At 35.5% G+C, this 15,692-nt stretch overlaps 1 protein-coding gene across 1 annotated transcript; it reads right to left on the bottom strand.

The window, feature by feature from the left end:
• Window positions 1-1,450: 1,450 nt before the first annotated feature.
• Window positions 1,451-14,495, bottom strand: LOC145776129 (broad substrate specificity ATP-binding cassette transporter ABCG2-like). The gene is made up of 15 exons (XM_082587532.1): window positions 14,326-14,495; window positions 13,349-13,408; window positions 12,947-13,064; window positions 12,001-12,156; window positions 11,046-11,203; window positions 10,124-10,275; window positions 9,768-9,869; window positions 7,950-8,083; window positions 7,438-7,536; window positions 6,345-6,496; window positions 5,845-5,934; window positions 4,671-4,795; window positions 3,016-3,260; window positions 2,291-2,409; window positions 1,451-1,975 (listed from the first exon to the last, which is right to left on the bottom strand). Exons 1-15 carry the CDS (start codon window positions 14,493-14,495, stop codon window positions 1,828-1,830), a joined length of 2,028 nt encoding a protein of 675 aa, XP_082443658.1. The 3' UTR covers window positions 1,451-1,827.
• Window positions 14,496-15,692: the final 1,197 nt, after the last annotated feature.

Genomic DNA, 15,692 nt, shown 5'->3' with positions numbered 1-15,692 from the left:
ACCGTGCATTTTTAGGAATATAGACTTCATCTGTCGAAGTTGCAGTTAAAACTTTGAAGCCGGTCACTGATGTCAGCAGTTAGCAAGCGCCTGCAATACTGCAGAAATTTGACTATGAGAGCAACATATCTAAAACATTATATCTGGATGTGTATGCCTATCTTAATTTTGATATTACCTCATTGGCATAGATATTATACAATGGAGAATTAATTAAAGCACTTGAATGCATACTCAATGAGGTGTTTTAACACAAATGATTTGCATTATTATTCTTTATAGTAAAGTGGTAAATTTCAGTGCATATTTCTTTTGATCAATGTTTACTAATTTCATGGCCACACCTTATGTTTTTGCACTGCTGTCTGAGGTCCATCACACTAGTTGGAGGATTATTTATGTGTGTACTGAGTAGCGGTCTATAAAATATATTCAAAAATTGTACAATTAATCATCAGCAAGATAGTCAGTCTCTTTGTGTCTCAAGGCCGTTGCCTTTAGCATCACGCAAGGGTTGCTCTGTTGTTGAACTTGGCCAAGTCTCAAGCCGAGCACTCTGCTTTCAGACTGTGGTTTCATTCAAAAAGATGCTTAGTTAGGGTAAGACATCCTAGAATCTAAAGTATAATGTGCAACCTTGGGTTTTATTATATTATTATGAGTGCATTTATATCGTCCAATTACAAATATACTCAATTTCAAAATTTCATTTCATAGAATGCTGGGTGTAACTGTAATATTAGAAAATTAGGTGGGTATATTTTCTTGCCTGTAATTCTCATTAAAGGATGCTTGTATGTAGGCTATTCCTGCAGTAAATTGGCTACAAACAACAATACAGTACATTTTGGTAAATACTAATATATTTCCTGTTGCTGATTTTCCTGATATGATTTGTGCAATCATGTAACTGCAGACAGGCTCCATTGTTTCAACTTCAAGGTGTATCAATCAGTGCACTTGGTCTATATAGGTCTAATTTTAACCAGTAGCCTACCTTATACTTTTTATACAGAACATTTAAGTGGGGTTGTTTTTTATTTGTGGTGTGTAAAACAATATTTGTTACTCCTATACCTACCATGCCAAAGTGCAGAAGCATCGAGCAATGCACAAACAAGGTATATTCAAAGATGAATTCAGTTGTTCTATCTTGATCACTTTGATAAGAAATTCTAGCTAGCTGGTGATCTTGTTATGTTAGTTAGTTTTTCACTGTTATCATGCACCGCATACATTATATTTGGGCAATTTCTATAAAAGCGTGCAGATTTGGGCAAATTTATGTTCTGCTCCCCCAAAATGGTTTGGTCTCATACGGCTATGCGGCAAGATATATCTGTTTTGAATTGGACGACAACACAATACAATGGCTACAACGATGCTTGCATTGGCATCAAGTGCAAGTAAGTATACTCAGCAAAATGTCCACAGAGTTTGTTGTATTTAATTGATCTCAACTCGACTAAATTGAGCATAGGCAGTAAATGTTTATAACAGCAAACAAAAAGTGGGGTCAAAGCATTTTCATTATCTTTCCATAATTGTTTCAAAATTGGAGACGTACGAAAACAATGTTTTATTTTGTTTACAACAACCCAGACAGTCACTTAAGATAAAGTGGTTGTCTGGGAAGTAAATATATGGAAATCTTTGGCTACGCTTTATGTTAGCCAACCAAATCAAAAACGTTACCAAAAAAAAAATATATATATATATATAGGCTACTTGAAAAAAGAGTATTTTTGCTCATAATTGCATATTGTTCACCTTTAATTTCAAATAAAAACATATTTTTATGCTGTCCGAGACAGACTAGAGCAACAACTATTTGAATTTGTTCATTCTTCTCAACTGAATGTATGCAAGTCCAAGAAAACTAAACGATATTCCACACAATGCAACAACATTCTGCCACAGGCCCCATACGCCGTACTCTATATCTTGCTTGTCCATGTACATTTCTCCTGTTACACTAGACACAAAAAACATATAGCAGTTGAAATATGGCAAGCCTATAAGATTATTTTATAAGTTACCTAAAAATGAACAAATCGATTTAGAATACAAAAATAACAACTTCATTTATATTATAAATAAGTTGCCAATATTTTCTCACACAAAAAAATTTAGCAAGGCTGCCAAAAAGACGTTTACGCGTAATTTTTGCATCACTACCGAATACTTCAAGAAATTTGAAGATTTTTTTCCCTCTCAACACCAGAATAGAATTTATTTGCCCAGCCGTGCATTTTAGTGTAACTTTGTGAAAACTGCAACTCAAGCTTACCAATCTGGTATCAATATAAACTTGTTGGTTAAGCAAGGCATAGCAGATGATCTATTGAACCCTGGATACGAAGGATCGTCAATGAATACCAAACCAGTTAGTTCATTCACCGAAAGTGCCTGAAACGCAGCATTGTAACATAATATCAACATATGCTTAGTAAGTGGTTAAAAACTTGCAAGGTAACCCGTAGCTGGCAGACCGATAGGCTATAAGCTACTTAGACAGCCACTTTATCTAGTCCAGACATTCACCAGATCAGACATTAAATTCAATATCAATCAAAAACTTCTGTCTTTTTGAAACAACCCAAAGAAATTTTGGCTAACATTATACAGATTGTTCACGTATCATCATCACTTTCTGCCACAAAAAAAAAAACTGTCATCTCGTGCCATATTACTGAAACCCCTAGCAGACTCCTAGCTGAGGTCTAGCCGACACACTTGTGAACATGAGTCAACTTTTGTTCATTCCAGAAACTGAAACAATAAAAATGACCAAAGAAAAGTAGTTTTACAACTATTAAAATACTATGTTTGCGGCTGTATACTATGTTTCGGTTGTAGCTGTTTATAGCTAGCTGTTTATAACTTAATACTTGATTAAATTTTGTTTATCCTCATTTTGTTGCACATGTGACGATGAAAGCAGCAATGCGACGCTCACCGCCTATGTTAAAATGAAAACGTTTGCGCCTCAACTGAAACACGCAACATACTCACATTCAAGCCATATCTGAAAATGCTAAAGTATTTGATCCATTCTAACCAACTGAGCAAGGATCCAACGTTTACCAGGAAGCCGCTGAATAACATCATGAGAATGTAAGGTAGAGCAACAAGTATGTGCGCCACAGCAAATATCCTGACAGATGCGCTGATAAAAAATGCAAGCGAGGAAGCGCTGACCGCCGCAAGTACAAGAATAAGAAAGAAAATAAAAAATTTCCCAACTTGAGGTTGAAAACCTGGAAAAAAAAATTCACATGTTAGTTTTTCAACGTTTTATTTTTGCATCCCAATATACAAAATAAGAAATATAATTAGATTGAGCACATTTTTTTTCTAACAAAAAATTCAATACAATAAACCTGCCCCCGCTCTGCGTGTAGGCTGCACATTTAGACAACCCACCTTGTTCTAAGAGTCAAAATCCCATCACTTCGCAAAAACACTCTCTTCCAAACGTAGTTCATTTAGCTATTGTAGCTAGCTAGTTAATCAATTTCATAATTTATTTACTTTTTTAAATTACTCAAACTAATTTCTGCCTCCAAGAAAATCATATTTCCAAACAACCATCGGGTGCTCCTACCCCAAAAATTAAAATTTGAGTGCCTTTTGTGGGGTGGCAAAAAGAAAGCAAAGAACTCATTTTTAAAGCGCTTCTGCTCAGTTGGCCTCAAGCTTATTGGAAGGCGATGCTCCCTTTAGAAAAGGAAAAACAGCGGAAGATGTTGTCTTTTTGTAGGCGAAAACGCTAGCGAATATAGCCTACTGATGTGATTAAAATAATGAAGTCGATATACTGTTTGTCCTATGACAAATAGGCAACCGCGTTGTTTCTTGTATTTATCTGCTTAGTATTGTATGTCTGTGGTGCAACAAAGTAAACTCTCCAGTAAAGCTCTACTTTGATTTTACTCAAAACGTAGAAATTCCATCAGGCTACACACATATCTGCAAATGCTGATAATTGGCTACTGTGCAGTGGTTAGCGGATATGTTCACATGTTCATTGAAAAATAGAAGGATCAGGACAGGATAGTTTAAATTTCCTAAACCATCGGATCAGGACAGGACCGGATCATGTACTTGTCGGATCATGACTGGATCAGGATCTTGGAAAAAGTAGATCCGAACATCTCAGGTGGTTAGTAGTTGAAAATGCACACTATTTCATTTAGTTAAGCATAGTATCGTTTAGAGTTAGTACTGTTTTAAACTGAGAGCAATTAAAAGTGAACCATTTACATTTTAAGCCAGTGTACGCGGAACAAACACATATACAAAATTAAAGTACCTTGCGTTCTTCTGGTGACTATTTACTAGGTTACCTTCTGATGTTAAAGATGATAACTAGCTTTTTGTATTTCCGACGTTTCGTCAGTCAGCACGACTGACTTTATCAAGGTGGCTAAAACAGGTTAACACAACCTAGCCATCGTTGCTGAACAGGTTGTGTTAACCTGTTTTAGCCACCTTGATAAAGTCAGTCGTGCTGACTGACGAAACGTCGGAAATATAAAAAGCTAGTTATCATCTTTAACATCAGAAGTTAACCTAGTAAATAGTCACCAGAAGAACGCAAGTTACTTGAATTATCAAATGCCTGGTGAACAGTCTCACTCTGTTTTTACATAATATACAAAACTTACCGCTCATGTAGTAAACAATGGTGCAGAAAATAAAATTGGGCACTACTCTGTTGGGAATGATGTCAGCGATCAACTGTGCGATGAAATAGACAGAGACTCGATAATATCCACTAGCAGCTTCATGTCTGAAATATGCGGTTCCTTTTACAAACTTATTGTTTTAATCAAGTTGGCATAGAGATGTGAGTCGTTTTTTGTATTTGTTTTTATTTAAAAAAAACATGTTTTCTTTAAAAAGAAAACAAAAATAAAAAAACTATCGTTTTTTTGCTCCAACAATCTGTCTAAATTTTAAATATTGAAACAAAATTTGTACTTTTTTCTTCTCTGAAACATTTGTTCTGAAATAATTAAGACATCTATAAGTCACCAAATACAACTTTGTCATTAAACTGTTCAATAAAATTTTCTTTTGACTTCACCAATGGTCCAAAAGAATGCGTGGTGTGATAAAATATTTAAAAAAAGTATAGAGAATCACACTAAAATTGGCAAATGTAAGTTTATTAGAAATTGAAACAACTTGAATTTATCAATTTAGTGTGGTACTGCCTACTTTTTTTTATCGATAAATTAACCTGTATCAGTCGACCAGACTGCAAATTCACCAATTAGACTTTAAAAAACATCATAATACTCCATACAATACTCATTCATTATATAATAGGCTATGCGAACGATGCAATGAAAGAAATGACAGGAATGAAAGAAATAAACAAACTAATAAAAGAAATCAGCAGCTATAATTCAACACCTGCTTTTGCAGTCAAGAAAATGAAGTATCTTCTGACAGGTGTCAAACCCAGAACAATGCTTGATATGAACAACTCGGTTAGGCTACATGTTTTGTAATGCAAAGATATTTATTTTCACACGAGTCAGTTCAATCATATATAGCTAAAAATCGATTTTGATCAGTTAGAAGCTAGATCATCTTCAGCTAAGCTTAGTTTTTCCATCAATTCTTTGACGTAGCTAGAGTAAAACGTTTTTTCATTCCTTTGCACTTTCATCATTTGATTTTTGTGCTGTTTGCTTTTCAGTCCGAGGATAAAGATTCACCCTACCAACTTGAACATTTGCGGTTCATAATCACTTAGCACCTTTTTTGCAGCATATGTCAATCTTGAAGTAGTGTGAAATAGCCCAACTTTTGTTGTTGGAATATACTTACATAAAATGGCGTCGGTTTCTGATAAATAGATCCAGTGCGGACATGTTTGACATTATTTGAGTTGTCATAAGAAAGAAAAAGCAACCAACCCTGAAATACGAAAATACACTTCAGATGCACTCTAATGCTTTGTTATTCATGTTCTAAATTTGCTAACCGAAAATGTTGAAAAACCTGAGATTTTTGGATTGTACGGTGATTATATTTTCATTGCTTCGCTTGTGGAGTATCCTACGAAGATACTTGACCAGGGCACCATTACTTGATTAATACACCCATAAACCTTTTTGACAACAGCTTGTTTTGTGTGAAAAATACACTTTTCCACTTTCGGAAAAATATAGCCTACAGGCCTACAGCTGTTTGATGTTTTTCCAAAATATTAGATTCGTTCATTCTTCGCACTTTAAAAAAAATCCAGCATGCCTCAATTTTCTTTTGATGCAGTTACAAAAAAACAACTCTTTTTATTGTTAGGCTACAGCACTGTACCAACATACCTGTTTTGTATTCCACTCTTGTACGAAGTATCGCTTTGGAAGTAGATTAGCCCAATAAGGACACCAAACAAGAGCATGACGATAGACTGAAGAGCTGCAGTTACTGGGTTGCGGACGACATTCAGCGAAGTGCGCCTCAAGACCGTAACGAGCTAACATTTAAAATATGATTACATGCCTGGGGACCAACCATTAATTGATGTTGTTGATCCAATGATTGTCAGTTCAAAAATAAAATAAACAACATAAATTTTACTAGTCACGCACTATTGATGCAACATTAACTATGATAAAAATTACGCAACGGTAATGTTAATGGAAACAACAAACGTTATTGCATTTGAAACATTTATGGGTCATTGTCGTTTGAGTCTATGGAGCTGAAAAGATCTATCCTTTTAACACCCTAAGTAGCAATGTTTTTCCGATAACAGTTTTGGATACCGGGTCGAATGTAGCCTACATGAATGTCTTGGTGGGAAGTCAATCAAACTGGTTTTTGTATAGCGCAAATATTGCTCAAATTTTGTTGGTTTTGCCAATAACTTTCATTGCAATTAAACCTTTATAAAATCGGCCGCAGGTGGCATTGTGGTACCAAATTCTGCGGTAGGCACTTTAACATAGGGCAGTTTTCTTTGCGAATCAACTGGTTTCAGTCATGTGACTCAGCACGTGATATTCTGAGAGTTCTTTTAGAAAGATTTCTGATACAAATTAAATTAAATGAATGTGTCTCCACTAGCAGCGTGGACTAATGGGTTAGGGTAAGGGCAAGGAAATAGTCATTTCAATGGGGGGTTAATTTTCAACCTTTGTCAAAATCTTTTTTTCTTCTGTAACTGAATTAAGTGCAAAATGGATTGCAATGACTGCAATCAGTTGAGGTAATAAACTCTCACTTTTCTTAAACAATTGCGCCGCGGCGCAATGGTGACAGTTGGTTCGTGCGAAAAACTGTCCTACTGTTATAGGCCTACGTTAAAGTGTCTACCAAATTCTGCATCTGCAGCCTTAAACACTGCTATAGCTTTCCCATATACCAATACAAAAACAAAATTAAACTTTCAAAACGTTTTTGCAGAACAATTACCTGAGTCCAAAACCCGTTGGCATATTGAGTTTCTGGAATCGCAGATATCAGGTCGTCATCATCATCAGTTTTCTCACTCTCATAGCGGCTTTGTATTGACTACAGAACCATCACAACTCAAAAACGGTAATATTCAGCCATTTAATTACAAAATTTACTAATTTAAGCCTAAACTTAAAAACAAAAAATAAATTTAAACTATGCTTTGCAGTGTTTGTTGAAGTGGTGCAAAAAATAAAATGGTTCAAGTTGAGCGTCTCACTCAAAGAACCACAAAACAGAAAAGCAATGCAAATATTACCGGTAGATTGAAAGCACACTAAAATATCTGAAAAAAAAAAGAGAAACAAAAGAGATGTGAGTTGAAAACAGAAAAAATAGCCTATGCATATGTCCTTTAAAGAAACATTTTTAAAACAAAGTAAATTTTCATAGAGTAGCCTAAACCAAACGTTTCAAGCAAAAAAGTCTGAAATTAAAGCACCAAAAATGAACGAAATCAGGGGATCTACCTTCAATTCCTTAGATTCTGCAAAAACAGAAGAAGATGCTGCAAAAGCCTCCAGCAAATGCTCAGTATTGTCTACAGCTTCATCGTCTTTTAACGCCACAGTTATTCGATCTTGAGTGTCTGTTGCTTCCCCTCCTTAAGAATTTTTTTGTGGTGTTATAGAAATTCAAGAAACGATATAACGAATTTCTGACAGCTGTCCAATCCACAACAGTGCTTGATATAGGCTTAGTTACTATGTATTAAAACATGAATAAATTTTTACAAAGTAGCCTACTTTAATGCTATTCGTAGCCTATGCAGTTAGAAATCGATTTTAATCTAGCAGAGTAGGCCTACTTTCAGTTAAGCTTTGTTAAAACTAGATTATTCAGATTCTATTTGAATCAGCTATCTAAAGATCTAATAAGTCGAAATCGACTTTTAAGCTATTGTAAACCTACATAGAATTAAATTAACTCAAGTGAAAGTAAATTTATTTGTATTCATGAACTTCTACAGTATTAACTTGAACTATGTACAGCGTATGTACAGTACATGTAGCAACAATAACAATATTAAAAACCCGGCAAGGTTTGAACAATGCATAAACTTTTGTTCGGATACCGAAGACATGTTTAAAGCAAGCAGGACCCTTTGAAAAAAGGTATTGTTTACCTTTCAACAAAAAATCTTCAAACATAGCCTACTAAAATCTAAATTCTACCTTAATTGAAATCGAAACAACTGTTAAGTGAAAGGTCGAGTTGCAATCTCATGGATTTTACATCAAAATAAGACTAATTCGTAATTATGCATTTTTTGTTTATTTGCAAGCGTTATCCATACAAATACACAAAAGAAGCTTGGGACTACGTGAAATCATGAAAATAATGTGCACTGCAAAAATTCAACCTTTACGCTCCAAAATACTGTAAATGATGACACGGCAACAGATACTGTAACATACTGTTTTGCAAAAACAGATATTTAGGACAAACTAACTTTTGCAAAGCGGTTAACGATTGTGCAATTTTTCGGAACCGATTATTTCCTATTGGTGAAGACAACGGCTGTTTGGATGAAGAAGTTTGACCAATCACCAAACGAAACAGCCTGTGGTGCAAATTGAAAAACTCAAACCAGACTCGTGATTCGCTGCAGGAGGGAATTTTTAAGATACAAACAAAATAAAAAATTGTAAGCGAAACTGAACAATAATGCTACAAGTTGAGCTCCGAAGCAAATAACTCGGTGATAGGGAGGCTGGGGGACAAACTCTCATTATCGTTGTTTTGTGAATGTTGCGTTCCTCATCAAGTTTTATTTCGTTTTTTCTTCTTTTTGTTTCTCCACATTTATGCTATTTAACATTATCCTACTTTTCTTTCAGTTTTACAAATGTCAGCAAGATACAATATTATTGATTTGTCATGTGAACGTATATCTGCTTTTCACAAATAAGCGAATTGAAAGTTGCAGTCCGTGTTGATTAGATGCGTAAAAGTGTGCGAACTGTGTGAAAACAAACTGTGAAGAATCGCAAAGCGTGAAGTTACCATCCGATGTCGAATTAATGAGCCGAGTGGGCAAAAAAATAAAAGCGTTTTGCCGAGAACATAGAAAAAAAGTGTCGAGTTAAGCAAATCGTCGATTTAGGTGGATTCTACATAAATCAAACTGAGGCTGGGCCTGATGACAATGTTTCGATGTCCTGTCGTTACACTCAATATTCAGAAAGTCAGCAAAGATGCACTGAGTTCAAGATAGGTGCTAGAGCGAACTCTATTTCACGATGGCTTTGGAATTTGCATTTTTTTAATACAATCCTAGATACAACCTGACATATTCATCCGCCCAATCAGCTCCGCTGTGTTGACGTCACCACCAACAATATCGAGAAAGAAATCAGCCGGATTGTGAAATTTAGGACAGCGGTAACCTATAAAAATAGAAAGTCGTACGTAATTAAATCGTAGTCTACCCAATTTCCAATCATAGTTGGCATTTATTGATTAGAGTGGTAGACTATACAATGCATCCAGTACCGTACAAGAAGCTATCATTACAGCCTGCAAGCCCACAAAAAACTGAATAGACTGGACAGATTGAACAGAATCAAGAGAAATAACCGGCCACTCTCATATTAGCTGCCATGCCCATATACAGTATTATGAAGCTACTAGGCCTACTCACCTATATTGCTAAAGTAATCTACCGCTTTGTTGGCCAAACCCCGATACACCATAAAGCCTTCGTGCAGAATGATGAGTCGATCAAACAAGGAAAATATCGAATATCGTGGCTGGTGGATCGATATAGTGATATTCCGTCCATCCTTTGCTAGTCTGAAAAAAAATCGTTCATTTTTTTTGTATCTACTATAGTTATTGCTGTATATGCCCGGTGATTAAAGATTTAAATTGAGTGGAAGAGAAGTCGAGGAAGGCAACGTTCGCATCCACATTCTAACATGTTATTAAACATTTTGTCAAGGTTTGATTTACTCGTCTGGTATAAATATTTTTTTGCAAAACTCTGTCAATTATGCTGCTATAGCAGGCTACACATAAAACCGCTGTTGACTAAACATACGCGCGGCCTATATATTGCCAGCTATAGAGTTATAAGCGAAGCGTACAATTTTTGTTGTTGTTGCATAATCGGAAAAATATAAATTGCAGTTTTTCTTTCTAAGTTTTGAGAGGGGCTGCGCGACCAAGTTCCTTCCTGGACCCGCACTTGATTTAAGACAAGGTAACAGTGTTCAGAAACAAGCGGAAATAAGCGGTTCAACAAGAAGCAAGCTGAATCTACACTGATCACTTAATTTTGCCATATGTGAGTTTAAGTAGTGTTATGTGATTGAGTGGGCTGTTTATACAAAAAAAAAATTTAAGTATAAAGTGATGTCGGCTTACATTGTTGCAAAATCATCAACACTGAAATGAAAAGGAACATTATCTAACGCCCATAGGCCGATAGCCTACTCTCCTACTTGAACAAAAGCTTTTCAATACAAAAAGTTAAAATTGTGAAATCTGATGATATTTTTTCTTAATGAATACAAGTGCAAACATCACTTTAATCGCACACGATGTATTGAATAAATACTGACTTGTACAAAAGAAGAATTATTGAATTAGCAGTGTTAGCATCCAATCCTGTTGTAGGCTCGTCCAAGAAGAGAATGGGAGGATCCAGAATCATTTCCATTCCGATATTCACCCTTTTTCTTTCGCCTCCAGAAATTCCCCGAACAAATTCTGTTCCAACCTGCAAATCACCCACAAGGCATCACAAATAAGTAAGTTAATCCAACCAAATAGCAAAGCGCTTTGTCCTGCGGCAGCAAAGTCGCAACTGCAAAAATGAAAAAGAGACTGTCCTGCATGTCCTGCTGGAGTTCTCAGTTATCCATCTGGCGACACACAGTCAGTAGACTGTCCCGGAGACGATTACAGATGAACCACGACTACGCTCAAGGTCTAAGAGAAATGGAAGAAGATGGCGGAGATGATCGTGACGACAACCCAACAACAATAAATGAACCGACTGGAAATAGCTTAACAAGAATAGCGGGAGCAAATGTTACCCAGCTAACAATGTGTTTCAGATGTAAATAAAAGCATGTCAGACAGAAGGACTTGCCAGTAGCCTATACACCATAAAAGTTAAATTCATTAGATACAACTCAAACAGTGCATTCTACATTGAATGTCTTTCTACATTTCGTTTTGGTGCAGCTCACATAACTTTTGTCATAAAAGCAACATTTTCTTTAGAAAAGACTGATTTGAAAATAACGTTACAAAGGTAATTTACTGTATATTACTGTCTGTATTGCATGAAGCTGACATGGCTATAATGAATGAACTGCGAAATGTAGAATGTTTTCTCGCTGCAATTATAAGATTAGGTTATAATGAGTATCAGCGTTTTTTTCACAGCATTTTTGAAAGAAGCAGCTTAGTGATGGAGTAGGGTTGTACAAATCAAAAGCGAGTGTTAAAATCAAATAAATTTTCAATATGCTTACTTTTATATTAGTATTTTTTTTACAGCACACTTACTTTAGTATCCGCACAAGCTTGAAGACCAAGTTGACTAATGACAAGGTCGACTTTTTTCTTCTTCGCTTGAGCATCGTAAAGTTTTTTAGGCAATCGGAGATTCGCTGAAAAGGCCAAGTTTTCGCGCACGCTGAGTGTTCCCATCACAATGTCATCCTAAAACATTGATAAAAACATTGCTGTCCAACACAAAAATTATTGGTGCTTGGAATGTTAGACATATTAGGAACGCTGATTCCAAGAATGCAATCCTTTTTTCTCCATCAGCTCTAGTTTTCGAGATATTGTATATCTCCGGTGATGCTGGATTTTGACTAGATTTTATACACCACAAAAAGTATCCAGATAAACAATGAATATAGCCAATGTGGGAAACTACGGCTAGTAACACCGAAAGCGGCTGAAGACCCGAGTTTAAAAATTACATTGAACGCTAATTAGAAATTTTGAGATAATGCTTAAAGTTGTGCAGTTTAATGGTAAAAGCATTGTTTCTTGTAAAGTTTAAGCTAGAAAAACGATTCATCATCATTTATCAACAAGATCACTTGTTGAGTTTATACTTTTCAGTTCGGGGTGTCGTTGCAGTTATAGTGCAAAGTCAGATTTATCGTATAATTTTCATTTTATGTGTATTGCAGATTTGTAATTCCTGATGAGGACATAAGTACGCGTCGAAGAGTTAATTTTATTTTAATTAGGCTACCGTATGTTATAGATTTTTTTGTTTTAAACATTATGTTAAACCCGTTAAAGTTACTTTGTTTTGTCTGTCTATTTTTCATACAATACTGCTCAATGCATAAGTTACTGCAGCTTTGCAAAACCTTAGTTCAGCTTTTATCAAAATTTCTCTTTTGTAACTTAAAGTAGTTCTTAAACTTTTGTCTTGATTAATGCTACTGAGTGATTAATGTTATTTCAACAATAAGCAACACGTTTGCACCTGTACAACGTATCCGCTTATAAATCGAAAATCATTTGGTGGCTTTTCTCCGTTCAGAAGCACAAGCCCTCCGGTCAAACCTTTCGGATCTTTTCTTTGCGATAAAATGTCAATCAATCTAAAGCAATAATGGTTATCAATAGATGTTTTATGAAACGAATATTAGCCAATATAGGTAGAGCAGGTTAAAGCTGATAATCTAGCCCGGCTCTCCATTTGTTTAAATCAAGATTAACGAATACAAATTAATATTCTTAAAAGTGAGTTGGCTGCGTTTTATCACAAATGCAAAGCTTGCCTTTTATACGAAGAACTTTGCATAAAAAGCAAAACAAGAAAGGCTAGTTACAGCTTTTTTTTATTCTACGGCAAATGTAACTTTGTAACCTCAGCAATACTCACGAGGTTTTCCCGCTCCCAGTCGGTCCCATGATTGCATTTAATCCAGGTGGGAGCATCCCACTGCAACAACCAATAAAAACATGTCATAAGCCATATAGTACATTATATTGTCATCTGGCACATAACGTTAATAAAGAAACAAAAATACTAATGATTGCAAAGTTGTTATGTGAAACTAAAATTAATAATTAACTTTAACAATTTTTTAAGTAAACAATTAGTGAATTGAATTTATATTTTATAACCGCGAGGCTACCAAATACAAATAGACATTGCACGTGTTTATACACAAGTTAAATTTGAACAATAGCCTATATATATAATATACATATATTTTTTTTTTAAGAAATGCCATAAGAGAGTACATGGGCTGTATCCAAGGGGGGGTGAGGGGGTGATCACCCCCCCACACACACACACACACTTATTGGAGTGGTTTGGAATGACTAAGACGATTTTAGCCCTCCGTCTCAAAATCCCCCCCCCCCGGAATTCTAAAAGTGGGTAGAGGCCCTGAGAGAGTACAACCTCAGCATACGTAGTAGAAAACAACTTTCGGCAAGCGTGTAGTTCCAAAGATAATATAAACGCCTGTATAATAATCTCACATGCCGTGGCTTGAGAAAAAAAATCAATTCAAGAAAAAATGTTGTAGGCTATGCTAATTTACAATCATTCAGACATGATAAAAAATAAAATAATGATTTTAACAGACACATGATAGCCTATTCAACATCATAAAATGGATCTAATGATTGTTTCATCTTTTGATCATCAAAGCCTGTTTGCAGTGTTTGGAATATTAGAGTTATTTAAGGTTTTCATATCCTGTTTACCGTATTATCCAACTCACACTGCTCTCGTTATCATACATCCACACTGGTTCATACAAAATAAACATAATTTTATTTTCGGAAAGCGTTTCCGATAAAAAAACAACATGTCTTTAGAACGTGCGTACTGCGTTCAATGCTCACCTTACGCCATGCAAGATTTCTTTAAGTTCAGTTTTTCCGCATGGGATGTCATTTACCTTCTTTTTAACTTCGTAACGAATGTCATGGAATGTCAGAGTAACATCGCTTCCGGCCTGCAAGTCAACTTTATATTCCTCTTGATTGCTTTTTTCATATTTAGTTTTTGTCATGTAAATTCTCCTGAAAAAAAGTAAAGTCACGCATTATATTCGATTATACAATACATAAGCCTATGTGATTTTCTTATTGCGCATTACTTGGGATGGAATGCTTATAAATGTAAAATTATATTTCACGCATACGCATGAATGTTCATAAACAGAATTCCCTTGTTTAGCCAATTCAACATATTTTCCTTACATCCACAACTGGTCTTCAATGGACGGAATCGTGTTTTTTTTATGACAGACATAACAAGCTACTTGGTCAGTTCTTTGAAAAAGCGTTGACGTGCATGATTTGCTGTTTTTTCCCTCCAGTAATGTTAATATTATTATCTTGAGTAAAGACAATGCATTGACAGCAACGCTAGTCATGTTGTACCAATACCATACGATCATGGGCCACCTTTTTGTTTTCCTTTCAATGGTGTGGCATACAATTATCTTGTTCGCTGTAGCCTATTACCACTCTTAAACGATTTTGTGGTGATGCAAATTAAGTTAGGTTTGTTTTATCTTGTATCCGAAACTTCACTCTGTCAATCTTGGTGACCGGGCCTGCGTCAGTGATTCCAAGCCTCTACAAGTATGCAAAACGGCCATGATTACTGATTAGGCTCTGCAAGAAGCTTTCTAAGTCCGAAGGTAAAAATTCAATCAACCAATCATGCTTCCAACCACTTTCCTCTTATTAAACTGTAGAGAACAATCGTTCATCATTGTCATGATCATGGAAGTCACATTCACGCCAGAAATAAAACCACTAATTTATAAACTAACTTACTATGAGATCAATCGTGCACAAAGGCATGTCATATAGACTTAATCAAGATTTTATTTTTTTAAAATATTTTCAATTTATCTCTCCACTATGAATTCCTTGTTATAGTAGGCTACTGTAGGCTACTTATGCCTAACAACTTGTGTAGGGAAGTGGCAAAAATCACGCTGTTACCATACACTCACATCATGCAACAACGTCTTTGTTCATAGCATCTCTTCACATATAAATTAGGTGGGCAATTGCCCACCTAGTCCCTTTGTTTGCCCTCCTCTCCCTTTCTTTGCCCCTCTAGTTTGAAACTAGATGGGCAATTTTTAAAACTTAATTTTTGTTTAAGTTAGATCCAATTTAAAGAATGAACAGCTGAATGGAAAGCTTCAGCATACATTTAGAACTTATGAGCCTACCTTTGACCTTACTTA

The sequence above is a fragment of the Aplidium turbinatum genome, chromosome 8 (assembly GCF_918807975.1).
Source record: "Aplidium turbinatum chromosome 8, kaAplTurb1.1, whole genome shotgun sequence".
Taxonomy (NCBI): domain Eukaryota; kingdom Metazoa; phylum Chordata; class Ascidiacea; order Aplousobranchia; family Polyclinidae; genus Aplidium; species Aplidium turbinatum.
This window is presented reverse-complemented; position numbering and strand designations above follow the sequence as displayed.